This window comes from Arachis duranensis, chromosome 1, assembly GCF_000817695.3.
Source record: "Arachis duranensis cultivar V14167 chromosome 1, aradu.V14167.gnm2.J7QH, whole genome shotgun sequence".
NCBI classification, from domain to species: Eukaryota; Viridiplantae; Streptophyta; class Magnoliopsida; order Fabales; family Fabaceae; genus Arachis; species Arachis duranensis.
The window spans coordinates 105223293-105250946 of record NC_029772.3 but is presented as its reverse complement, the minus strand read 5'-3'; the positions used below and the strand labels follow the sequence as shown (position 1 = coordinate 105250946).

The following is a 27654-nucleotide window of genomic DNA, read 5'->3' as shown; positions in this document are numbered from 1 at the left end:
AAGCATTAATGTTCAAATAAGTAACGATAAAATTCAACAAATAATAAAAAAATGAGAAATATTAGATGAATTTTATCGAATAAGATATAAAAAAAATTAATTTTATATTTAATGTTTAAATTTAAATTTTTGATTTATGATTTTGGATGTGTTTTAGAAATATTTTTTGTATCACTTAATAATTTTAGATGTGTTACAATTGAAAACAAAATTGAATTTTTACAAACAAGCATTTTAATACTTTTAAAAGCATTAATATTAAAATAAGTAACGAAAAAATCTAACTATTAAAAAAAGAGAAATATTAGATGAGTTTTTCTCGAATAAGATATAAAAAATTAATTTTATTTTTAATGCTTAAATTTAAATTTTAGATTTATAATTTTGGATGTGTTTTAAAAATATTTTATGTATAATTTAATAATTTTAGATGTGTTACAATTGAAAAAAATTAATTTTTACAAACATACATTTTAATAATTTTAAAAGCGTTAATATTCAAATAAGCAATGAAAAAATTCAAAAAAATAAAAGAAATAAAGAAAGAAAGAAAAAAATAAAGAAGAAGAAAAGAATATTGATATATACACTGATTATTTATTATTTAATTCAAATGTTGATATACTCTTATTAAAATAATGATGAATGAGTTTTGAGTTAGTATGTAAGTCACTCGAAATAGAAACAAAATAGCACGACTCATCTAATAATAATAATAATAATAAAATGTTAAATATGAAATAATAAATTTACCTGTAGAGAAATAATACTCTTCTATGAAAATTTTTGTAATGAACAGTGAGAGAGAAGAAAAAAAAAGAACGAGAGAGGGGAGGGGACATGCAAATAAATAAAAAACTAATAAAATAACTATTTTATGAAATAAGTAGGAAGTTAGAGAAATTTTAGTATTTAAAATTTAAATTAATTTTAATTACCAACATGTTTAGCTATAAATTAGGAATGTCTTTTAACTAAAATTTATTTAAATAATATTATTTAAATTTAAAGACGGAATAAAGGCTGAATTTTAAAGTACACATAGCATTTTCCTTTTTTTTAATCCCTTTCCAAGAGTCAAATACTTCATGCAGGTCCTCTCTCTCTCTCCTGCTATATTATCATAAAAAGGGGGCTTTTGGTTTGAAGACCCGATCAGAAAGAAAGAATATCAGAAAGGCCAACTGAGAAGACCGAAAGAACTTATTCTTTTCTCCCCAAATATGGAGTTTGCTGCTAGATCTGGTGATGATGGAGGTGATTCACCACTCAAGGAAGAGAAGAAGAGAAGTGATGAGTATACTGATGATGATGGTGGAAGCCATGGTGATCATCATGATCATGCTCCTTCTAATAAGCAAGACACAATAATTGTCAAGGTCAAGATTACTTTTATTTTAATTTCCCATCTTTGTTATTTATTCCTTCCTTATTTCTATATTTTATATAACAAATTAAACATTTCTCTTTCTATAAATATTGATTGATCCTTGATGAATGATTTATTTGTTGAATTTCGTAGTCATCAAATTATACCGATGATCAAATTTGTTTTTCAGTTTCTGCATCTCCTGACTTCAATTCAATCCTTGTTTTGTTTAATTATAGTAATCCCATCATTTTATTCAATATTATTGTTTACACAAATATATAGCTAAAAGAAATTCAGTCATATAACTTTGTTTGTTAACATACTTTAAATAAAATTTCACATAAAATACAAATCTAGAAGACATAGAACTGTATTATGATCAGGAAATTCCTTTTTTTTTTCTTAGATAGAGTATACCTTATTCTTCTTATTTTTCTCTGATCTCGTTTAATTTAAACATATTGTAAAGTTTCATGTATATCTTCAGTGAGTTCTTTCCATGTATATGTAGTAAATATATAATCCATCTTGTTTAGCAAGAAAGTCAATTAATTAGGTTATATTAATGGAGATTATAAGGTTTAATTTGATTTATTTTTGTTACTAGCTAGGGATTTGCTAATATAAGCTGTGATGATGAGTGCATTTTTAATAACACTCTTTTTTCAAAAAAAAAAATTATGATCAGCATCATCATCGGTTTGAAAAGTTACCGTATTAATTACTTATTATTACTCCTTTATTATTGAATTAACAGAGTGTGGTTCTCAATTTCCTCTCACACTAATAATCTGAGGATAACTTAGTTAAAATCATAAGCTATATATATATACCAACAAACATATAAATACTTTGTAAATATTTCATGAATTAAATTTAGTAATTGTTCTAGTATATAAAATAAATTAAGATGGCTAATATCTGTGTTTTGAAAGGGAAAAGGATGATGTATGTATCTGCAACCTCATAAATAATATTCACGTAGCGTTGAATCAGTCAACATCTGCAGAGAGATAAGATTTATATTCAAAACAAAGCCGTCGGTTGAAAGTAATACACAAGTCCAATCATTCATGTCATATGCAATCTAAACATATTATTAATTACCATTATTTATTTATTTATTATATTTATTTTTTTCAATTTTATTTTAAAAATTAATCTGCACGACTTTGATAAGAGTTGACTCATGCATGTGCCCTGAGAAGAAAACTAACGAGATACATATATCGCTAAACATGATATATATAGTTAGTAATTCACACTGATGCACATGCTAATTAATCAACTAAGAACAAAAGATTCCCACCAAGGCTAAACAATTCAATAGATTCTTCTCAGTTTCTCATTTGAACAACTACTTGTATTCATTCTCATAATCTAATTTTCTCTATTACATGACAGCATTTAGAAGTGTGCTACATGTTTGTTATATCTATATATTATATTAGAAGCTACAATGACGAGCCATTATTAGGGATAGATCAGATGAGTTCTTGGTCATATAACATTTTCTTTTGGTACATCTCTATTTTTTGTTTTAATTATTTTAAACATTTTTTTTTGTCTTGAAAAATTTTAAATATTTATTAGTTTTATTATCCAACTATAAAAAATATATATACATGTATATTTCTTAAACCCTACATTTTAAACCATACTAAATGTTTTCGCATACTTATCTGATATGACATACAGGAGCCGCCACACATGAATAAGACTGATAACAACACTGAAAAATCCATGGCGGAAGAAGCTTCTGGAACAAGCGCGCTATTGGCAGCCAAAAAGGAAGAGGTAGTTGATAATGAATAATAAATTCATATAATTAATTAATTTCAAACATTATTTAATTAAAAATAATATTAGAGAACCAATTTTTTTTTCCAGCTAACATTAACTAATTATTTGTTTATTCTAAATTTTAAATCTTAAATCATAATAAATTCTAAACAAAACTTAGCTAATATTGTTTATCTAAATTACAAACTCTTAATTCTGATCTCTATTTTCATCCGTCACAAGAGTGCATTAATTAATTCCTGTCGTGCAGGTTATTGATAAACAACTTGAAAGCACTAAGGCTGAAATGGGTGAGGTTCGAGAGGAGAATGAACGGTTAAAGATGTCGTTGAACAAGATCATGAGCGAGTACCGAATGCTTCAAATGCAGTTTCACAACATAGTTAACAACAAGCATGAAGATAATCAAGAAACAATAATGGAGGAAGCAGACCTAGTTTCGCTCAGCCTTGGAAGAGTTCCAGTTCCAAGAAGAAGCAATGAAGAAGATAAAAAAGTCTCTGATAGTAACAAGAGGAAGAAGGAGGATGAAGATGATGAAGAATTGAATGAGGAATTGGCACTTGGATTGGACTGCAAGTTCGAAACTTCGAAATCGGGGAGCACAACGGAAGCTACCAATTTTCCGAATAATAGTAACAAGGAAGAAGGTGGTGAGAGTACATGGCCACCACCAGCAAGCAAGGCCAGAGAAGGTGGTGGCAGCGGCGGCGGTGGTGGTGCGGCATCGGCATCTGCATCAGTTGTAGAAGATGAAGTATCCCAACAGAATAATAATCCTGCTGCCAAGAAAGCTAGAGTTTGCGTCAGGGCAAGATGCGACACCCCGACTGTAAGTATGATGTTAGATACTATTTATTTATTTATGGATCCCCGCTAGGGAGACAATGTACTATTTGTGTAACGTGTAAAATGGGCTATTGAGTTATAAAATGAACATCTCCCATATTATCTAGAATAACCATTCGACTACTAGGGATAATAAACATCTTTCCCAAAAGATTAAACTGATTTTGGAGTTCAAAAGGATCGACCTTTCGGATCTAGCGTTCTAATACCATGTCATGAAAGGTAACACTAATGATTATATCTCTAATATTTCATAAACCTCCATTATACACATTGTACAGATATTCATATTTTATTTATTTATTTATTTTTTATTTAACGGTTTAAAGTTTGGGAATGAGGGATTTTAACAAGATAGTGATTGATTAATAATGTTGATGATGCATGATACATGCATGCAGATGAATGATGGGTGTCAATGGAGGAAATATGGACAAAAGATTTCCAAGGGAAACCCATGCCCTCGAGCTTACTATCGTTGCACAGTTGCACCCTCGTGTCCCGTTAGGAAACAGGTATATATATGAGCGAGAATAATCCGGTCAGATGAATAATGAGAGATGCCAGTCACCTGAATAATGAACTGCGTGTCAGCTATTTAAAATAAAAATTATATTTAATTAATTTAAAATTTAATTTTTAAAATTAAAATTAACTTTTTTTAACTTATTATTTAAGTTATTCAAAAAAATTATTTTTCTATATTTTTTCTTTCAAAATACATTCTAAAATGTATGAACTCACTCTCTTTAAGTTAAAAAAAATTGGACAAAGAATGACAAATTGAGCAAATATTTCGCTACAACGAAGAGGTCCCGAAGGACCTTGATTACTTCAATGTCTACGCAGCTTTAAAATTTATTATTTTTTTATTATTTAATTATTAATTCAATTTTTTTAGTATAATTTTTTTAATTTAATAATTTAACAACATATTTTATCTCATATTTTTAAATATTGATAATTATTTAATAACCAAAAATAATAAATTTGAATGAATCTCTGATATTTTTCATATTAGTTATACATATTGTTAAACAAGCTAGGTTATTTTGGACCATTCATTATTCAATATTTGTTAGAATAGAATTACGTTTGAGGAATAATTATATATGAATTATTTTTGTACTTTTTTATTTTAAAATAAAAATATTTAAAACATAAGTAAAAAATATTTTTTTTATATTATACAAAAGATATAGTAATTTATTTTAATAAGAGAAATGCAAGTATATAGCTCACATTCTATTTGATCAAAATTTTATCATTTCCTTATTAGTATTAGATAGAATGTGAGCTATATATTTTAAGAGATATTTTATCATCTTTAATGATGATATTTTACCAACTTTTATGAAGTATAAAATTTTTAGAACATTATTCGACAATTATTCATTTATTTATACTATCTTCTTTTTCTTCAGAAAAAAGAGATATTATATCTATATCACTATTGGAATTGCCAAAGAAAACAAAACCAATTTAACAAAAATTTTCAGGAAATTAAATATGGGATAATTATTGGATACTTTTTAAATTTTAATCTATATATCCACCTCAAAAAAATTATAGCATGTTATATTTCCGATTCATGATTTTCTATTTCATATTATAATTTCCTAAGAGAAATGCTAAAAACTTGACGATTTAAGTGCATATTTTGTAGGTTGTAACTTGTTTGATACAAATAATTTTATAATGAAAAAATATCAGTAGTCAATAAAATATTTGTACAATATGTACAATAGAGATTTAGGGAATATTAAAGATATAATCATTAGTGTTACATTTTTCTATTAATTGAAGTTTTTGAGAGGAGTGGTATCATGACATGGTATGTCAAGAGTTCGATTTTTGATAAATTCAAAAATTAATTTAAACTTTTGAAAAAATGTTTATTATCTCTAGTATTCATATAGTTATTCTAAATAATATGAATCCATTCTACACATTGTATAAGTCTTCCTAACGTTATCCTTTTATAATTCAGTACTAATTAAGCTCGCATATGCTAAATTTCAGGTGCAAAGGTGTGCGGAGGACATGTCGATTCTAATCACCACCTATGAAGGGAACCACAACCACCCTCTCCCTCTCACAGCCACTGCCATGGCTTCTACAACCTCCGCCGCCGCATCCATGTTACTTTCCGGCTCCTCAACCTCACACACTATGGCTCCCACAAACACGGCCACCGCGGCCGCAGCCGGCAACCTCCACGGCCTGAACCTCTACCTCCCAGACGGCTCAAAATCAAGACAAATATACGTCTCAAACCCCGCACTATCATCCACACCATCACACCCAACAATAACCCTTGACCTCACTTCTTCAAACCCTAATTTGAATAATAATAATTCCTCATCTCCATTTGTTAGGTTTTCTTCAAACTACCCTAACCAACCAATCAGATACCCTTCTTCCACAAGCCTTAGCTTCAGTACTTCCAACGATCCCAATCCACTTTCTTGGAGCAATAATGGATTCCTCAGTAGCTACAATAGTACTCATCATCAACCATTCAACAGAAGCATCAACATGCTCAGTAATAATAATTTGAACTTCGAAAGGCAACAACAACAACAAACAATGGAGAACTTCTATCAGTCTTTCATGCAAAGGAACAACAGCAAGAACGCATCATCATCATCATCATCATCATCATCATCATCAGATCCTATTGCCGCTGCAACAAAAGCAATAACAGCGGATCCCAGTTTTCAATCGGCTTTGGCTGCGGCCTTGTCTTCGTTCATTGGTGGCGGCAGCGGCATTGGAAGCACACATCATCAAGGGAATAATTATAACCAAGTTGGTGGTGGTGGTGGTGATGGAGAAAACAGTAATAAGATGAAATTTTCAGAGCTGTTTCCAGTTTCCTCTACCTTGGCTTCGAGTTCGAAAGTCATCAATAATAGTAATAATGGCGGATGTGGTTCGAGCTTCTTGAACAAAACGCAACCAACAAAAACAACACAGAATAATGGAAGCTTCATGTTTCTTCCACCTTCTTTGCCATTTTCTTCTTCTCCAAAGAGTGCTTCTGCATCTCCCGGTGATAATGGAGGTGATGATCATAGATCATCATGATATATCAATAAACCTAGTTAGCTTATAGATATTTATTTGTTTGAATATATTTTTCTTTTGAGGTATGGTATTTGTATATAACAATGTTGATGACATGTGGTATATATGGATATGACTTATTACAAGGTTCAAAAAGATATTGGAGTAGTTTTAATGACTAAAACTTTCTCCGTCAAAATTATCACTATTTTGTTTCTTTGTTTCACTATAATAAGTAGGTCAGCATGTACTATATCTGGATCTTATTATATCTGAATACAATTTATTACTTGGTTTTTCATTTTCATTCTTTTTTTGGAGCCTGTATCTGCCTGCATTGATGTGATTAATTATGTTGTCAAGAAACATTTGCAGCATAACTAGACTGATAAATAATGTTCATAAAATATATGTATATAATTTGATTTTTTACACTACTGTTTATAAAAATATTTAATAATAAAATTTATTAGAATTTAATTTTAATTTACCGATATGGTAAAATAATTTTACACGTTGGTAATGTAACGTTATATTAAATACTAAATATTTTAATAATTATCCAAAACAATAATAGATACTATATACTAAATAATGGTATAAAATATTTTACAATATCAGTATATCAAAATTAGTCTTAACTTATTGGAAGGTGTTCAGGTGTGGCAATGTACTTTTACGGAACAGCAGTGTTGCAAGTGTTATAGCGGTACAGATTTAATTTAAAATACTCGACTGGCGTTGATTGAAGGGGCGCTTCTTTTTGTGGAAAACATGAAAAGAAAGTGCAGGGTGGGATAGGAACCGGTGTAGAAGGTCTGCTAAACATATGGACAGAGAGTGTCGGATTTGTCCTATATTATTGAAGACTGCTGGGGGAGTGGGAGTATCCTCCGAAGTCATAGTGGACGGTGAGCCGAGCCAAATGGTAGTGGGCTGGTTAATTTAGTACGAGTTTTGTAGTTTGTGGCCCATTTCAATTGGCATGAGTGATGTATTGAATAGCAGATAATGTATTGGGCTTTATAAGTGGATTAAGTGGACCAATGATTATGGATGTAGTGGTAGAAAGTAGTCATGAATTCTAATGTCTTGGCTGGGAAAAACTGTTAACGAAGGCTTAGTAACTGATTTGGTGAGAAGTCACCACGAAACGAATTTATAGGAAGTTGCTTTTGAATGAACAATACGTGTTATCAATTTAAAAAAAAATCGATTTTTTTATACAAATAATCAATTAAAAAACTAATTAATATAGTTATAATGTTAGATTTTTTATCGTATTTTATTTAAAATATAAGTTGACTAATTTAAATTGAGAAATTGTAGTTAATTGTTTACTATATAATTATTTTAACCAAAATTATAATTAAAAATTATTAAAAGAAGAAAATTATCAAAATTATTAAAAGAAAAAAATTATGTGTATAATAGAGCAGCTCAATATTAATAACATTTTTTATTTCTATTATAAAATATAAAAAAGATTTAATTCTCATAATAAAAATCATGATATTTTTTAGAGTCTAAATTTTTTTATTGTATTTTCATACATTTTTTTATAAATCATTAATTTAAATTATGTCTATTTAAATTTTAAATTACAAAGTAATTCAAATTTTATAAAAAATGAGAAAATAGTAATACAGTTTAAATCATATTAAAACGTAAACAAATTCGGTTAGTCCATAAACAAACTTTACGTAAATAAATACGTTTAGTCAATGTGATAGGTGAGTTTTGTAAAAACTTTATGAAGAGACAATAAAAAAATTAAATTCTATAAAATAGCATAATTTTGTTTGGAATTAATTTTTTTTATATTTGATAACAAGAAAAGTGTGATTAACATTGAGCTAGTCCAACATATTCAATAATTATTTTTGAATAATTTATAAATATTAAAAAAAGGTTAAAAAATATATAATAAATAATTAATTATAATTTATCAATGTAAATTAGTCAATTTATTTTTAAAATAAAATACGGTAAAAATTCTAACATCATAACTATATTAATTGATTTTTTAATTAAATAATTTGTATTAAAAAAATCAATTTTTTTAAAACCAAATAATAACACGTATCATCCATCTAATAATAATTTTATGTGAAATTGACTGCAGATAAATTTCTGCCACATAATTTAGCACTGGAAGACCATTTTTTTTATGTTGGTGTTATCCCTTTAGTGGTATTCTTTAAATAATATCAAGATTAAATATATTATTTTATATGGGACGATTGTAAATTTAAAATTAAATTTGTTAGTTTCTATTTCTTTTCTTAAAACATGCCCATTGGAAAGTAAGCATTTTGTTTATTTAAAAATTTATTTAACTATAAAAGTTAAACCTTTACATTTGTATTTTATAATTATTAGAAATTGGAAGGTCTTTAGAAATATAAATTTCAGAAAATAAAATTCGTGTATTTAAGGAACACAGTAATCAACCATTTGATTAATACTCAACAATCTTTTTATATCGCCCATAATAAAGTGCTCTGAATGCACCGTTGTGTCATTTTATTATTTGGCGGGAGAGCGATCTAAGTTTCCCTCCATTAAGCTGTGATTGTTCTGTAGTCATGGACGATCTTGTACCTCGAATATTATAATGCACGTGATTGTGTGCGCAATGGTGAGACTTGACATGGTGTGATGTTCTTTTTGTAGCAAATTACTGTGGGATGAGATGTATACGACATGATTAAACTTACATGGCTTGGATTGGATCTACGTTGGTGCTTCGGGATGTCTGTGATGATAGAGGTATCCGCGAAGGCATTCCGATCGATTTTGTGTCAAAAATTAATCTATTTGGAATACAAAATTTATTTGGCTCAATTTTTTAGTTATGGAATCCGTTAGTGTGCTTTTCCCGGATATGGAAATGGGAAGAAATAGACGAGAAGGTGGGACGGTTTTATGTCATTTTTAGGTGAAAGAACTCGGAGGGTTCGAGTTATTTGTTAAGCAAAAATAAACAAACAAGTCGGAGGGTACGACTTGTTGATGGCTGCAATTTGAATTTTAACAATACAAAACGGACCGTGCGTTTTGAAATAATACACATTTTTATTCAACTTCTAACAATAACAACAAGAATAAAAAACTTCCTAACAATAATAATTTTAATTATAAAATATTAAAAAATAAAAAAAAACTATATCTGATAAAAATGATAATAATTCCTTTCTAACCACAACAATAATAATTGGCCACCTAACAATAATAATTATAATTACGAAATATAAAAAAATTTAAACGGAGAAAGGAAGAAGAAGAAGGTGGAAGTGAAGTCGAAAGTGAAATCTGAAAGTGATTGTAACCGAATAATGAGAGTGGGTTGCATGGGTCTTTGTTTGGTTTCACGGCACCGTTTGGGGAGAAGCTGCTGCGCGATGCGTGTCCAGACTGCATCAAATCGCACCGTGCGTTTGGTGAAACGCAACTCGGACGGTCTGTGTGGTGAATAGGAACTCGCAGGGTCTGAGTTGTGGTTTCATTGACACCACAAAATTGTAAAGCACCTCTCTCTCCCATATCAGAATCCAACACCACTCATGCATCCATATGCAAATTAAAAAGCGAATTTATTTGCGGTGCAATTTGAATTACATAATTTGATTTTGGAAATCTAATCCCATTCAAAATATTTTTAAGAGATAAGTATTGTTTTGATCCCTAGCATTGAAGGTCAGAGTCGAAGCCATCATAAACGTAATTTTTAATATAAAATCATCCGTTACATTTTTTTCGTTTTAATATCGTCATTTTTAATAAAATGTTTTATTTTATTCGTCAACTATCTCTACTTTTAGGGGTGTGAATGTGTCGAGTGAAACCGGGTTTGACGTGACCCACACCCAGCCCGAAAATATACACCTGGCCTATTGATGAGACCAGAACCCGACCCTAGATCCAATGAAGCCTATACACTTTCGGGTCACAATTATACCGGGTAAAAAGCGGGGCGTTAATATTAAATTACATTGATACCATCTTATAAGCTAGCATGTGAAAATATCCAAATTTTTAAGACTCCAACCATTAAAACATAACCGTAATCAATACTAATATTGTCTAATTACACCAAATATTTAAACAAGACAAATAATACAATATTATGCATTAGTCTAAAATCTTATGCATTTTAAACATAAAACATTAACTTATAGTCTTATAATAACTAATAACACGAAATATTAAGGTTTACGATACTTAAATTCCACATAAGAATAACCATCATCCATCAGTAATAACAGAAAATATTAGTTGTGTACAATGACCGGGCCACCGGCCCGATTTTGGGTGACCGGAGTGATGCACTGATCCGACCCGAATTAATGACGGGGTCTATTTCTGAGACCCTTACCCGGTCCTAGACCCGGTGAAATCACACGAAATTAGACTATACATTGTTCGGGGCACGGCCGGGCAGGGCCGGGCCGGGCCGGGCCATGCACACCGCTTCCTCTAAATGGGATATGACGCTTCAGTGAGAGGGAAAGCAATGATCTTCAGTGAGCGTGTGGAGGCGCGTGTGATGCAACAATAGATAACGAAAGACAGAGTCCTGACCGAGTTGCGGGAAGGATCCGCAGATGAAACTGCAGACAACGACGTGGTCACGAATATGTGACTCTGATACGATAATAAATCCGTGAAAGAATTAAAAAAGAGATCCGACAAGTATTATACGTTTTATTTTTTAATTGACTGCAATTATAAGTAAATGTTTCAATTACGACAATGAAGAAGAGTTAATAGCCAAATTTGTCCCTGAAATTTAAGGCATTTTTCAAATTGGTCCTGAAAAATATTTTCTTGTTGTGTTAGTCATTGAATGATAAAACGTTAGTCAAATTGATTCTGCCGTCAGTTAGATGATGACATGTCACGCTAAGGGCCACGTGTCACCAGATGATTGGTTGATGTGCCAGATTAGCGACACGTAACACGCCACATGCCTCTAAGACATTTAAAAGAAATATTTAAAGAAATATTTTAAAAGAAATATTTTATTCCATATAAAATTATTTAAGAAGAAGAAATGAGCTAACAAATTACTTAATTACGAGATTCTTTGAAAATATTTATCACCTATCAAGAAAGAGCTGAAGAGTACTGTATAGAATTCAAATTGATAGCTAGATTATCAATATTTTAAAAAAGTCTCGCAAGTGAACATTTTGTCAGTTTTTTTTAAGGCATGGAAAAAAATATATATATTTGTTTAATTTATAAATTGTTAATCTTTTAATAAAGTAATTTAAATTAGATAAAAAAAGAATTTTATTTTATGAAAAACAATTTTAACAGATAGATTAAAATTTGTTAGTAGGACTATAAAAATTTATAATGTCATACTGATTTAGGTAAATACATGCATGTACCCAAATTTTATATAAAATATTCTGCATAGTCTATAAAAATTTGAAAATTAAAAAATAATTTACTTACGTAAATAACTAGGACATTACAAATTTTTACAGTACTCCTGATATCTTTTTGAAGCCATTTGTTTTACATTCTTTTGCATGAAATGAAATAATGTTTTTAATTTTTAAATTATTAATTATTCGGTGATGTGATTTTTTTTTATTGGGACATATTTTATTATTATTATTATTATTATTATTATTATTATTATTACTACTTTGCACAATCAAATAGTCATAGATAAAGTGAAAAAACTATGACGTCTAATCATGACTTGAAAGATATAAGGGCCAAATTTTTTCCATATATAATACAAATACAAAAGTTTATCATTTTGCTATGATCGAGAAAATATAATGTACTTAACATTTAACAGAATTAAGATAATTGTTCAAAAAATAAATTATGGTACGACTTTATTATTTATATTCATCATAAAAAATTTATGGAATTATTCGAAATTAAATTTTAGGAAGGAAACATCTTTTTTAATTATATTTTTAAATAAACTTTAATTTTAGGTTTAAAATGGAAATTCAAGCAAATTTTTTAATAATATTAATTTGTCGTATCCAATTATTCAATTATTTTTTAATCACATTTAGATCAGTTATTGTTAAAAAAAACATTTCCTTTTACTGAATTATGTTTTTTCGAAAATAATTTACTGCTAAAATTATTAAACTTCTCACAACCCACGTTTAAACAAAATTATGAACGAAAAAATTTAACCATCAAATAGAAAGAAATGAAAATAGCAATACCACAAATTGCACATCATCGCATCATGAGCACCCAAACCAACATTACCCCCAATTTAAGAAACTAGTTCACCCCAAAAACATCAGGGAAACTTTGGCATTTGGCCATATACCCAAAGACTATAAAAAAATTCCTTAATGGAGAAGGAGCTAGAAGCAATGAACAGAAAAGTAACCTCGAATACAGCGATCATTTAATGAGAGAGAGAAAATAAACAGGAGAGACGTTCTTGAGTATATGTGCATGAAGGAGATCACCATGAGAAGCATCCATGCGGAACATGCATGCATTTGGTGAGAAGGATTAACCCGTTCTACTTGCTTCTTTATGTGTCCATGCCTCATGGTGACATCTTTGTCCATCTAGCGATCCATAGGCGGAATGACGGTTATACCCTTGTGGTGCTTAGCGCGCGAATTGTGCTAAATTCCATTTTATTGGAATTTTCAGAGGGTCATAGCTGGAAATGTGCTTAAGTTAATGTCAACTGATTAAGTGTATCTATGTGTGCATACTTGTAATGATTACATAGTCCTCTCAAGGGAAAGTATGTACCACCTACCACGACCTAGGCTTGGGTGATATGTAAGCGTAGATGCTGTGAGTGGATTATTGCTCCTCTTTTATAAGTTAGAACTGGAACAACATCTTCACTAGTTTCGAACTGGAAGCCCTACGGACGATCAACATGGAAGCCTCGGAGTCCTTTCTACAAGATTCTCAGGACATTCCTTTAGAAGAGTAAGTTCGTTATACATGCAGCATGTATCAATATTAGTGTTGTAACAAAAATGTTCTCCTTCACATTTGCTGGCGTTGACTGTGCTGGTGTATTGACTGTGTAGGTTGGACCCCGGCGAAAACATTGTACAAGAGCGTGATCGATCCACAAACCACGTGGACACTGTCATGAACCTTGACCTAACCATAGAAGGGGTGAGCAAAATATTGCTGTTGACCTACATTTTCCATGGCTTGTGATAGAGGACGACTATATACATTTATAAAATTCGACAACCCTTTTTTGCTATACCATGTGTCTCTGATGTCGTTGTTAGTAGTGAAGTTTTGTGCTTCTTCTGAACTGGTATCTGTTTTGTTTGACAGCCCCTTCGAGAGCAGCTTTCACAGCCTAATGCAACGGCTGAACATGATACGGTGGAAAAAGACATGCTGGCGCGCATTTTTCTTCATGAGAAGGTATCTCGTGACCCATTTCGTTGCCTTACCGTGTCTGAGTGTGTGTCGTATCTGACATTGTTGCGGGTGTTACAGTTAGTAAAACTTCAGTCGTGTATAACCGTGGAATGTTTGACTTTGGCGTGTTTGCACTTTATTTGCACCAATTTTCAGCACATTCAAACATTCGCGGAGCTTCAATGAAACTTGTCTTGGGGGAGGGGGGTGAATCATTGAAAATATTATCCCGTAATAATTAAATAAAAAAAACCTGTAGGTATGATTTTATTCAAAATTTGTTATTAACATGTGACATTGCATAGATTTAAATTTAAATCAAAAAACTATAGTCGATTTACATTATCAATAAATTTACTTTACGTTAATAAACTAAACTAATTTTAAAAATTTAAATTGGCATAACCGATTATAAATTTAATTAGAAAGAAGAACTTATATTTGTATTTAGAAAATCAATTTTCCACCAGAAAGTACGTTTCTTTTAAAATGATACAGAAACTTGTCTTGGGGGGGGAATTTCATTGAAAAAATTATGCAGTTATAATTAAATTAAAATAAAAACTGTTAGTATAATTTTATTCAATATTTGTTATTAACATGTAACGTTGCATATAATTAAATATAACTTAAAACGTATAGTGCATTTAGATTACCAATAAATTTACTTTACCTTAATAAAGTAAACTAATTTTAAAAATTTAAGTTATGTTATCACCGATTATAAATTTAATTACAAAAAAGAATTAGTTTTGTATTTAAAAAATGAATTTTTAACCAGCAAGTACGTTTCTTTTAAAATATACAGAATTAAGTATTAGTTGTCAATTAATCTATAACTTAATCGTAGTTTATAACTTATACAGAAAAAAACTTTTAAACATGAAGAACAAGATACATGTTTATAATATTTTGAAGAATTTATTTGGACGTTACACAGCATTACTTGGCACTTATTCAATATTTTTTTAACTCGCGAAAGTAAAGACAATAATAACGCTACTCTATAACTGTTTTTTGTTTGAGAGACATAAGAAGTTGGCCAATGTGACTGCACTGAAAATGGCCTCTTAAAATGGGTCTTACTATTCCATGTAAATGGTTAATAATGACTCTAAAGGGATATTTAAAACGGGCCTATGTTCGGGCCAGTCCATACGAGTGAAAACGTTATTGTTTCATTCAACCAGAAGGCCTAAAACAATTTTAATTAAACAATTTTTTAACCAAACGGGAACCTTTAAACCCTCATTCTTTGGCTTTCATCTGCGAACGATGATTCCGTCATCTCCACCTTGACATCCTTGGCTGCTGAGAGAATCAATCACAGACCCACAAAGTCCTAATCCTCCATGTCATCCCTCTACTTGAAACTCTGTTGCCGCCAAAGTCCTTTTGCCGTCTTTATTTCCTCGTCAGTTTGAGGGAAAGGTGAATTTGGGTTTAAGCTGTGTTCTCTGTTACGTTTGTTTGCCTGATATAATTTGCAATAATGTCATGGTGGTGCGCAATACCAGCGACCAATGTTATTCATTCCACTTCCATCCATCACTTCTGTAGGATACTCTGTAGCTTTAACATTTCATTACATATTGAATTGTCGAGCTGAGACATGCAACCTATTCCCAATTGCATTACTAGTAAATCCGTTTTTATTCTTTCCTTGTTCTAATGTTTTACTGAACCTTTCATGCCTAGCATATCTAATCGAATAGGATTATTTGCTGCTACTCTGAACGAATTGCAGTGTTTATTATGTCTAATTTCATAACTCTGTTACCGGCTTACTGCTTGACGTAAAATTGCACAGCCCATGATGGAGAATCGCTACTCAGTTTTTGGCCCTTATTTCCCCTTGTAAAAAATTTGATTGCAGTACCTTGACGACAATATGCATTGCCTATATTACTGAGTCACTGTGAATCTGTTGTTCAGTAGAGATTAGCTCTGCGATACACATTATTTAGATTGTGTTTATTCTTCTGATGTTAATTACTTGTTGATGAAAATCAATTTTGTTTTAATTCTTGTGATGTGCTATGTCAATGAAGGGTTCCAATGAAAAGCTTGCGGACATTGAGTCTCGGTTGGCCATCATTGAGAAGAGGACAGCCACCTTCGACAGGTATTTGCTCCAAATTCTTGACTTGGCTCAACGGCAACATGACCGAAGCGGTAGCATCGTCATGGTTCCTAGGCCGTGTATGCCACCGCAGCAAGAGGACAACACAAAGAGGAACACCTCCTCAGAGGTCGTTCCCCAATCAGGTAACGTCACCACTGTTTCTGCCCAAACTGAGGACAACAGCATCACACAACAATGAGGTTCCTTCACCCATCTGAGGCCACCCTCCGAGAAGGGCAAAGGCATACAACAAGGCCCAAATGCAGAGGGGTCCCTGTTTGACCTCTTTGCACCTGACTCGCCGTGTGAGGAGGATGACCTTGTCATAGATGAAACCAAATCAACACCAAGAAATATCACGGAGGCCTCTCACCTCAGTCAGCACATGACTACCCAGCAACATTGGGCTGTTGGGCTATCAAAGGGAACTGGTCAGTGGCACGGTAGGATATCTCAAATCCCTTCATCCACTTATGAGAAGGTACGATGTAGTTGTTCATTCTGATTAATTTTGTGGTCATTCTGCAGCACGGATTGTTCTTGGAAGGTGTTTGCATGTGTTCAAACGACTCTAAACATATTTCATAATAACAGGACATTTCAAGCCTCCCAGCTTGGTCTGACTTTGACAGCACAACTGAACTGTGTGGCCTATTCACGTCGACTCCAACTATGAGCAAACCTGCTAAGCTGCCGAAACTGGAGCGCATTGAGATGACATGTTTAGGCAGGCCAGCATCTTCAATGACCCGAGACATGCAGGTACTGATGCAGGATTCCGTAACCCAAAGTCGTCCAAAGAGGACCATCATCAGGCAGGCAGCACGAGGCCGTGGGCGTGGCCGTCGCAACAACCATGTTGATCCCACTGAACCCCGAATCCCAAAGGTAGTAGCCATGCTTTGTGTAACAATGACACTGTTATCAAATTACCTTACCTAAACTGCCATCAATCTATAGCCTATATAATTCTAACCCTCTAAGTCTTGCAGACGTATGAAATGGTGTTCAGGCCATTTAACAATATGGGACTCTCGTTGCAGGAGTGCAAGTTAGCGGCTTACATTTTCGGCAAAGAACTTCCACCTGAGTGAGACATCTAACACGAGTATTCTGTTATGTGCTAATGTGCTAGTACGTCAATATTATTTTTTACTAACTAGTTCCGATGTTATTTCAGGGAGATCTTGTTTAAGTATTCATTCTTCGACTTGCCTCGGGCTCTTTTCATGTCACTGGCCCCCCCACATACCCCATGTCTTGATGTAAGTCATCGAAAATGTTTTTTTGAATGTAAACTTTGAACCTTCAACCCTGATGTGTATACATACTCAACTTTTGGCGTGGTTGCAGATAACTAATGCAACATGCCTGATGAGGTCGGTTCAGGCACGCAAAAGCATGACTCCCCGTGCCTGGTTTCTGCCAACTAACTTCGCAACGGATGTCCTGCTTGACACCCCAGTTAGTGAACTGGCCAAACATTACCAGCCAAAGTGGATGCACGAGACAAACCAACTGGAACACGTATGATATGTATCCATGAAACCCTATTATGGATGTCATTTCGTTATCACCGCCTGTGTAATTATTGTTTCCTCCAATGAACTGTTACCGTTAATTAGAAAAGCATTTTCACCCTCGATAATGTAGGTCTATGTGCCTGTTTGGGAGGCCATCGATACGTGCTATATGCTGTTGTTGGATGTGAAGGGTGCAAGCTTGTACGTACTAGATGTAAGCAGAAGTCCGGAGAGTATTGTCCGTCGAGAGGCTAACATGCGGCGCATAGTAAGTAATCTCTTCACGTGTACCTTGCAACTATGTAACTGTACCTTGATCACGCACACGTTTTCCTACCTTATACATTTGTAACTACTGTTTCTTTCCTCGCAGTGCCGTGTCCTGGGGAAAATCTTCTCGGCGGACAGGAACATTGTCAACTTCAGACACACAAATCCAGACCCTTCTAATTGGGGATCCTTGCAGTATCCTGGAGCCATTCCAAATGCAGTGGATAGGTAAGTCAAGTTACTTTAAGCTATTTGCAGAATATGTAGAATGATGAATACCATAAAATTTTTTTCTCTTGTTCCATTCTGTGAGGTGTTTCTTCTTTCTCGTTTATTATTATATTTAATTTGCAATGATGTTATTCTATGGCATAAATATTCTTCAGTTGTTGTTGAGGGTAGAAGATAAGAGAAATATAATTATAAAAAAGCGGTGTGATCAAAGTTGGAAGGAGAAATTATCATTTATCACCGAACCGAATGTACACGTAATAGTCACGATACATTAGTTTGTTGTGCTTTTGTTTTTTCTACACTTGTTACACCGGCTGACGACTATTTAGTTGTGTTAGAATATGATATATGATTAAATGATGCCTTTTTTAATTCCTCTTCAAACTATGTTTTCTTGTTTCATTGTCTTAATTCTTATGCACCTTTAAATTCTACAATTTTCTTCACATGTTAGGTATTTCTGTTTAGTATTATCCATACACTTATTTCTAAAGAAAGATGTAGACAAAGCTCCTTCGACTTTATGAAACAGAAGAAAGGGAAACCCCATATTTGTTATTTACAGCATAAATAATCAACAAAAACTAGTGTGAACCAATAAGTTATGCACGACTATGTCTGGGATAGATCTCTGTTTTCCTTGCCTGATTTTTTTGCCTTTCCACCAATAATTTTTCACACGGTTCGTGACACTAATGCGCTGACCCAATGATGTTCGATTTTATGATGCAGCAACGAGACATCTACGTGGCTATTGTACTGGCTGTAGCAGGATGGGGGATTTTCAACTCGAATTTTTGCTCCCATGGTGAATTTTATGCAACGTCCTAGATTAAACAATAGCTTCAAGACACAACAATTGCTAATTTTTTCCCCTGATAACGCTGTTTGTGCTTATTTTACTTGAAGTGCTCATGACACTGTAACTATCATTATGCAGATCCACCCGGAAGCTGTAAGAATGCGGACTGCTACTAGCATTGCTAGCTGTGATGCAAATGAACATGGATGCTTCATAGATGTTAAAGCCGAGCTGCTTTGGCGTGATCTCATGGATCGCCCTGAATAGTGCTGTCTACTTTTATCGCTCTCTACTTTGATATATTTTGATAACCATGTGACTTGTATTTTTTGCTTTTGGATGTATTGTGAATAGAAATGTCAAATACCTTCTATCACTCAGGGTTACCGTGGGGTTGTTAGGGATGTTAGGCTTCAGTACTCAGTCGCTCTGATGTGAGTAACTAGATTTCCGGTATTTTGGTTTTAGGATTGTAACAACCCTGCGGTCTATGTAAGCGCATATTCACCTTGGCCACAAAGCCGCAGTTGTCGCATGTGCTGCGGTGAATCGTATTTGAATGTGGCTTAATGTAACGTACTACTCTTTATCTAGTAAAGTGTTTCCAGTTTATCGTGCACTATTCAACCACACCTGCTTACCGTACAGTGTGCCACAGGTTTCCATACCTTTCTTCATAAGAGAATTAGACAACATTTACACGACTTTTGGCACCACATCTTACATTTCCTATCACCAAAAATTAATGAATGTACGTGTTCCTTAAAATTATGATATTTTACTACTTGGAAAAAAAAGGAAATTAGAAACAAGATCCAGAACATATATTCATCATGATAACGACATAAAATCATGGGTTCTTTAGTAGCACAATCCAAATGACTCTTGTCTATATATTTCTCTTCTTCAGAATTCTATGGCAATTCTAGCATTCCATTCGCTAAGTTCCTCCTTATACACAAGCAACAAATCTCGGTTACCAAGACCTCCACCCAATAACTAAGTTGCCCTTTTGGTACATCAGCAGTCTCTAGAGGTGATCCTTTATTGAAGCTCTTTTCTTTCACTCTTGTGCAGAGATTCCTGTGATGCATAAATGCTTCAGTCAGAAGTCCACACTCGATCCTTGCCCGCACTGCAGTCACAACATCTCTAAGTGAAATATTATGAGGCACACCAACACCACCAGCCCACCTTAAAATCATCAGAGCTGTATCAGTGCTATTCCTCTCTAACAGTACTTCAGTAATTTTAGGGTGTGATGCTGCACCAGAAATTTCAGGAAGAACGCTACAAGCTTCCTAACAGAATAATAAAATATGTTAATCTCAAATGAAAACCAACAGATCAACCTTAACAGCAAATATTACAAAATGTAACATGGTCATTGCATAAGGACTATAAGACCATAGCTCCTCATTGTTATCTTCGGAAGGAGGGATTCTTAGTACACTTACGGCTTAACAAACACCTGTATATTTACTTTGATAAATACTACACCAAGACCCTCTTATTAAATGGAAAAAAATAGCATATATAATATCTCTGTCTCAAAATAACAAAAAAGAAGATAATATCTGCATATATATAATGAAGATTCTCAGCTTCATAATAACAGGACATTTCAAGCCTCCCAGCTTGGTCTGACTTTGACAGCACAACTGAACTGTGTGGCCTATTCACGTCAACTCCAACTATGAGCAAACCTGCTAAGCTGCCGAAACTGGAGCGCATTGAGATGACATGTTTAGGCAGGCCAGCATCTTCAATGACCCGAGACATGCAGGTACTGATGCAGGATTCCGTAACCCAAAGTCGTCCAAAGAGGACCGTCATCAGGCAAGCCGCACGAGGCCGTGGGCGTGGCCGTCGCAACAACCATGTTGATCCCACTGAACCCCGAATCCCAAAGGTAGTAGCCATGCTTTGTGTAACAATGACACTGTTATCAAATTACCTTACCTAAACTGCCATCAATCTATAGCCTATATAATTCTAACCCTCTAAGTCTTGCAGACGTATGAAATGGTGTTCAGGCCATTTAACAATATGGGACTCTCGTTGCAGGAGTGCAAGTTAGCGGCTTACATTTTCGGCAAAGAACTTCCACCTGAGTGAGACATCTAACACGAGTATTCTGTTATGTGCTAATGTGCTAGTACGTCAATATTATTTTTTACTAACTAGTTCCGATGTTATTTCAGGGAGATCTTGTTTAAGTATTCATTCTTCGACTTGCCTCGGGCTCTTTTCATGTCACTGGCCCCCCCACATACCCCATGTCTTGATGTAAGTCATCGAAAATGTTTTTTTGAATGTAAACTTTGAACCTTCAACCCTGATGTGTATACATACTCAACTTTTGGCGTGGTTGCAGATAACTAATGCAACATGCCTGATGAGGTCGGTTCAGGCACGCAAAAGCATGACTCCCCGTGCCTGGTTTCTGCCAACTAACTTCGCAACGGATGTCCTGCTTGACACCCCAGTTAGTGAACTGGCCAAACATTACCAGCCAAAGTGGATGCACGAGACAAACCAACTGGAACACGTATGATATGTATCCATGAAACCCTATTATGGATGTCATTTCGTTATCACCGCCTGTGTAATTATTGTTTCCTCCAATGAACTGTTACCGTTAATTAGAAAAGCATTTTCACCCTCGATAATGTAGGTCTATGTGCCTGTTTGGGAGGCCATCGATACGTGCTATATGCTGTTGTTGGATGTGAAGGGTGCAAGCTTGTACGTACTAGATGTAAGCAGAAGTCCGGAGAGTATTGTCCGTCGAGAGGCTAACATGCGGCGCATAGTAAGTAATCTCTTCACGTGTACCTTGCAACTATGTAACTGTACCTTGATCACGCACACGTTTTCCTACCTTATACATTTGTAACTACTGTTTCTTTCCTCGCAGTGCCGTGTCCTGGGGAAAATCTTCTCGGCGGACAGGAACATTGTCAACTTCAGACACACAAATCCAGACCCTTCTAATTGGGGATCCTTGCAGTATCCTGGAGCCATTCCAAATGCAGTGGATAGGTAAGTCAAGTTACTTTAAGCTATTTGCAGAATATGTAGAATGATGAATACCATAAAATTTTTTTCTCTTGTTCCATTCTGTGAGGTGTTTCTTCTTTCTCGTTTATTATTATATTTAATTTGCAATGATGTTATTCTATGGCATAAATATTCTTCAGTTGTTGTTGAGGGTAGAAGATAAGAGAAATATAATTATAAAAAAGCGGTGTGATCAAAGTTGGAAGGAGAAATTATCATTTATCACCGAACCGAATGTACACGTAATAGTCACGATACATTAGTTTGTTGTGCTTTTGTTTTTTCTACACTTGTTACACCGGCTGACGACTATTTAGTTGTGTTAGAATATGATATATGATTAAATGATGCCTTTTTTAATTCCTCTTCAAACTATGTTTTCTTGTTTCATTGTCTTAATTCTTATGCACCTTTAAATTCTACAATTTTCTTCACATGTTAGGTATTTCTGTTTAGTATTATCCATACACTTATTTCTAAAGAAAGATGTAGACAAAGCTCCTTCGACTTTATGAAACAGAAGAAAGGGAAACCCCATATTTGTTATTTACAGCATAAATAATCAACAAAAACTAGTGTGAACCAATAAGTTATGCACGACTATGTCTGGGATAGATCTCTGTTTTCCTTGCCTGATTTTTTTGCCTTTCCACCAATAATTTTTCACACGGTTCGTGACACTAATGCGCTGACCCAATGATGTTCGATTTTATGATGCAGCAACGAGACATCTACGTGGCTATTGTACTGGCTGTAGCAGGATGGGGGATTTTCAACTCGAATTTTTGCTCCCATGGTGAATTTTATGCAACGTCCTAGATTAAACAATAGCTTCAAGACACAACAATTGCTAATTTTTTCCCCTGATAACGCTGTTTGTGCTTATTTTACTTGAAGTGCTCATGACACTGTAACTATCATTATGCAGATCCACCCGGAAGCTGTAAGAATGCGGACTGCTACTAGCATTGCTAGCTGTGATGCAAATGAACATGGATGCTTCATAGATGTTAAAGCCGAGCTGCTTTGGCGTGATCTCATGGATCGCCCTGAATAGTGCTGTCTACTTTTATCGCTCTCTACTTTGATATATTTTGATAACCATGTGACTTGTATTTTTTGCTTTTGGATGTATTGTGAATAGAAATGTCAAATACCTTCTATCACTCAGGGTTACCGTGGGGTTGTTAGGGATGTTAGGCTTCAGTACTCAGTCGCTCTGATGTGAGTAACTAGATTTCCGGTATTTTGGTTTTAGGATTGTAACAACCCTGCGGTCTATGTAAGCGCATATTCACCTTGGCCACAAAGCCGCAGTTGTCGCATGTGCTGCGGTGAATCGTATTTGAATGTGGCTTAATGTAACGTACTACTCTTTATCTAGTAAAGTGTTTCCAGTTTATCGTGCACTATTCAACCACACCTGCTTACCGTACAGTGTGCCACAGGTTTCCATACCTTTCTTCATAAGAGAATTAGACAACATTTACACGACTTTTGGCACCACATCTTACATTTCCTATCACCAAAAATTAATGAATGTACGTGTTCCTTAAAATTATGATATTTTACTACTTGGAAAAAAAAGGAAATTAGAAACAAGATCCAGAACATATATTCATCATGATAACGACATAAAATCATGGGTTCTTTAGTAGCACAATCCAAATGACTCTTGTCTATATATTTCTCTTCTTCAGAATTCTATGGCAATTCTAGCATTCCATTCGCTAAGTTCCTCCTTATACACAAGCAACAAATCTCGGTTACCAAGACCTCCACCCAATAACTAAGTTGCCCTTTTGGTACATCAGCAGTCTCTAGAGGTGATCCTTTATTGAAGCTCTTTTCTTTCACTCTTGTGCAGAGATTCCTGTGATGCATAAATGCTTCAGTCAGAAGTCCACACTCGATCCTTGCCCGCACTGCAGTCACAACATCTCTAAGTGAAATATTATGAGGCACACCAACACCACCAGCCCACCTTAAAATCATCAGAGCTGTATCAGTGCTATTCCTCTCTAACAGTACTTCAGTAATTTTAGGGTGTGATGCTGCACCAGAAATTTCAGGAAGAACGCTACAAGCTTCCTAACAGAATAATAAAATATGTTAATCTCAAATGAAAACCAACAGATCAACCTTAACAGCAAATATTACAAAATGTAACATGGTCATTGCATAAGGACTATAAGACCATAGCTCCTCATTGTTATCTTCGGAAGGAGGGATTCTTAGTACACTTACGGCTTAACAAACACCTGTATATTTACTTTGATAAATACTACACCAAGACCCTCTTATTAAATGGAAAAAAATAGCATATATAATATCTCTGTCTCAAAATAACAAAAAAGAAGATAATATCTGCATATATATAATGAAGATTCTCAGCCAATCAGCATGAGCCAAGCAAGCAACAAGGACAAACAAAAATATCAACAAAAAAAAGTAAAAACAGTTATACAATCAGTCTATCAAAAACAAAATCTTCCAAGACTAAACCTGCTTTGTCTTTAACACGCTCTCTTGGAGATTATGCAAATCATGAACTTGTGCTGAAACAGTACCCTTAAAAGATGACTCCAAAATGTCTAGCACATTTGATATGCCTTTCAAGTGTAATGAAAATCTCAGAAGTGAACTCAATTTCTCTTTCATTTGAAAAAAAATCAAGATTATCTAAAACACATTGTTAGGGAGCACAAAACCTCCGAAGCATAAAATATACTTGCTATAAAAATTATCTTTAAAATTAACATACAATACTTGTCATAGTGGTATTAAAATGACCATATCATACGATCAACCCAACCACAGAATCCGCTGTCATTAAAAGGCTAACAAATCTAGTTAACAATTCAAGATCATTACATACTCAACACACTTCAATCCACATACATCCCAACACATCAGCATGACCAATAACACATACTTGCACCATTAGCAACCCATGCTGAATGAACACTTCCGAATACCCACCAATTAATGCATCGAAATCGCTTCAAGGATCATCACCAACAATTCTCCCTTCTTCCTACCTTTACGGACCCTGCACAGCATCATGAACACACATCATTGTCATCATATTGTTAATTTCACACACTGTTCAGTACCACCAATTATTGTACACGTGTTTCAAAAATTTTAAAACAACATAGATAACATGATACATCGAATCTGGGGGAAGGTATGTCTGAAGTGAATCATGGTTTTCGTGCTTACCACGTTAACAGTTTGTGATAACATGTTTGCACCCTCGCCCTGGGTTGAGGGTGCTGATGTCGGTGGAGCATTGGGACAGCGGGTCCTTCGATGACCAACACAACCGCATGTGCTGCACTTACGCCGCTTGATACCCCTAGACCCAAGAGGTTCATTACCACGTCCTGTGCCTTTCGTCCTGACACTAATAGGATCCCTAACCCCTCCCCCACTGTTGCCAGCTCCATTCCCAGCAACTGCACCTCCTAGTCCATTTTTTTTTCAAGCCAACATGTATCCTCTACAACCTTAGCTAAATATTGCCTAAAGTCCTCCTCCCTAATACATGCTACTTTTGCTAACCGCTTGCAGTGCTGGAGGAATGCACCCACTCTACTCCGATACAAAACACCCGCATCACTATATCGGCTGCTTAACGGTTCGTAGCAAAGATCTTCCTTCGCTGCTTTGGACCACCGCGCCAACACAAGACTCTTAGGAAGGGAATCAATATCTAGCCTAACCAAAACTGCCAGAATGTGAACACATGGCAAACCAAATGACTCCATCCTCAGGCAACTGCAAAGAAACTCCTCTTTCCTTTTCATATGAACCACATCCCACCGTGAATTCGGTCTTCTATACTTCTGTGTTACATACACACACCTATCCTCACGTTCGATGCACTCCAATATGGTCACCCGAACACACCTTTTAAGTGACTCACGATATCTTGAGAATATTTCCCGTGTGAAGTTTATTGCCCCTGACTTTTCTAACTCCGGGAACTGCGTTTGAAGGACCGGTGTCCCGTACGATGATCGGAAGTCAAGCTCTTCCTCATTGTCCCTCAGGAAGTCCACACATCGTTGAAAATTGGTTACAAACTCAAGTATGCCATATCGGCTTTCCACAAATCTCCCTAACTTGGCGTGCAACGACTCGCACCGAGATGTTTTGCGCAGCCCAGCATAAAACCTGCCCCGTATGTAAGCAGTTGCCCATGAAGACTTCTTCTCGTATACGTCCTTGACCCACTCTAACTCCCTAACCCCACACTCCTCTACCATGGCATCCCAAAGCATCTCAAACTCCGCAACCTCAACATCAGCAAGCATGCAATGTCTAAACAACGATGTGAATCGGGGTTTACACACGTTAACCGTTGCATTCTTCAAAAGGTGCCAAGCGCATAAGCGATGGTGAGCATTTGGAAACACTTCCTGAATAGCTACGCGCATTGATCGATCGCCATCAGTTATCACCGCTGTTGGTGCTTTACCCCCCATGCATTCCAGTAAATTTCTTAAAACCCATACATATGATGCAATTGATTCGCATGAAACCATCGCAGTTGCAAACACGCAGGTCTAGTTGTGATGATTAACCCCAGAAAAAACAATTACTGGCAGATTGTACTTGTTCCGCCCGTATGTTGCATCGAATGCTAGTACATCTCCAAATACTTTATAATCATCCTGGCTTCGCCCATCACTCCAAAATAGATCGCACATGTGCTGCCCCTCACCAACCTCGTACCTCCAATACAATTTCTCGTCCGTCCGGGCCGCACCCTCCAAAACCCTCAACGCAGCATTCACGTCACCATTCTGCATCGCCCTTTGTCGCCTAATCTCATTGTACATATCTCGCTTTGTAAACGGAACCAAATTAAAACCTCCCACCTGTGCAGCAATGGACTCATAGATCTTTGGAATTGATATCCCAACTTGCCTCATGCTCTCCATGTGTGCAATATCAACATCAGATATCTTACGGTGTGCAGGTAGATAGTCCACATACTTCATAGGCAGCAGCTCATGGTTATGTTCCTCCACAAAAAGAGACACAATCCATCTCCCACTATCCCCTTTAGGCTTAATACGCATCTCCACAGGACACCCGCAACGAGTCACTACCTTGTGCTCCCTCTTCC

At 34.7% G+C, this 27654-nt stretch overlaps 2 protein-coding genes across 2 annotated transcripts in view; one reads left to right on the top strand and one right to left on the bottom strand.

Annotated features, from left to right (window-relative positions):
* Positions 1 to 1090: 1090 nt before the first annotated feature.
* LOC107467779 (WRKY transcription factor 72A) lies at positions 1091 to 7277 on the top strand. Its single transcript, XM_016086963.3, has 5 exons — positions 1091 to 1379; positions 3071 to 3169; positions 3426 to 4007; positions 4426 to 4539; positions 6047 to 7277. The coding sequence occupies exons 1-5, from the start codon at positions 1224 to 1226 to the stop codon at positions 7112 to 7114; spliced, it is 2019 nt and encodes a 672-aa protein (XP_015942449.1). The 5' UTR covers positions 1091 to 1223; the 3' UTR covers positions 7115 to 7277.
* Positions 7278 to 27088: 19811 nt separating this feature from the next.
* The window catches only part of LOC107470605 (protein FAR1-RELATED SEQUENCE 5-like), a 2145-nt gene continuing 1579 nt past the window's right edge, over positions 27089 to 27654 (bottom strand). Inside the window, exon 3 of the mRNA XM_016090010.1 lies at positions 27089 to 27649. Coding sequence (XP_015945496.1) covers positions 27089 to 27649 — 561 coding nt within the window. The remainder of the gene's footprint in view (positions 27650 to 27654) is intronic.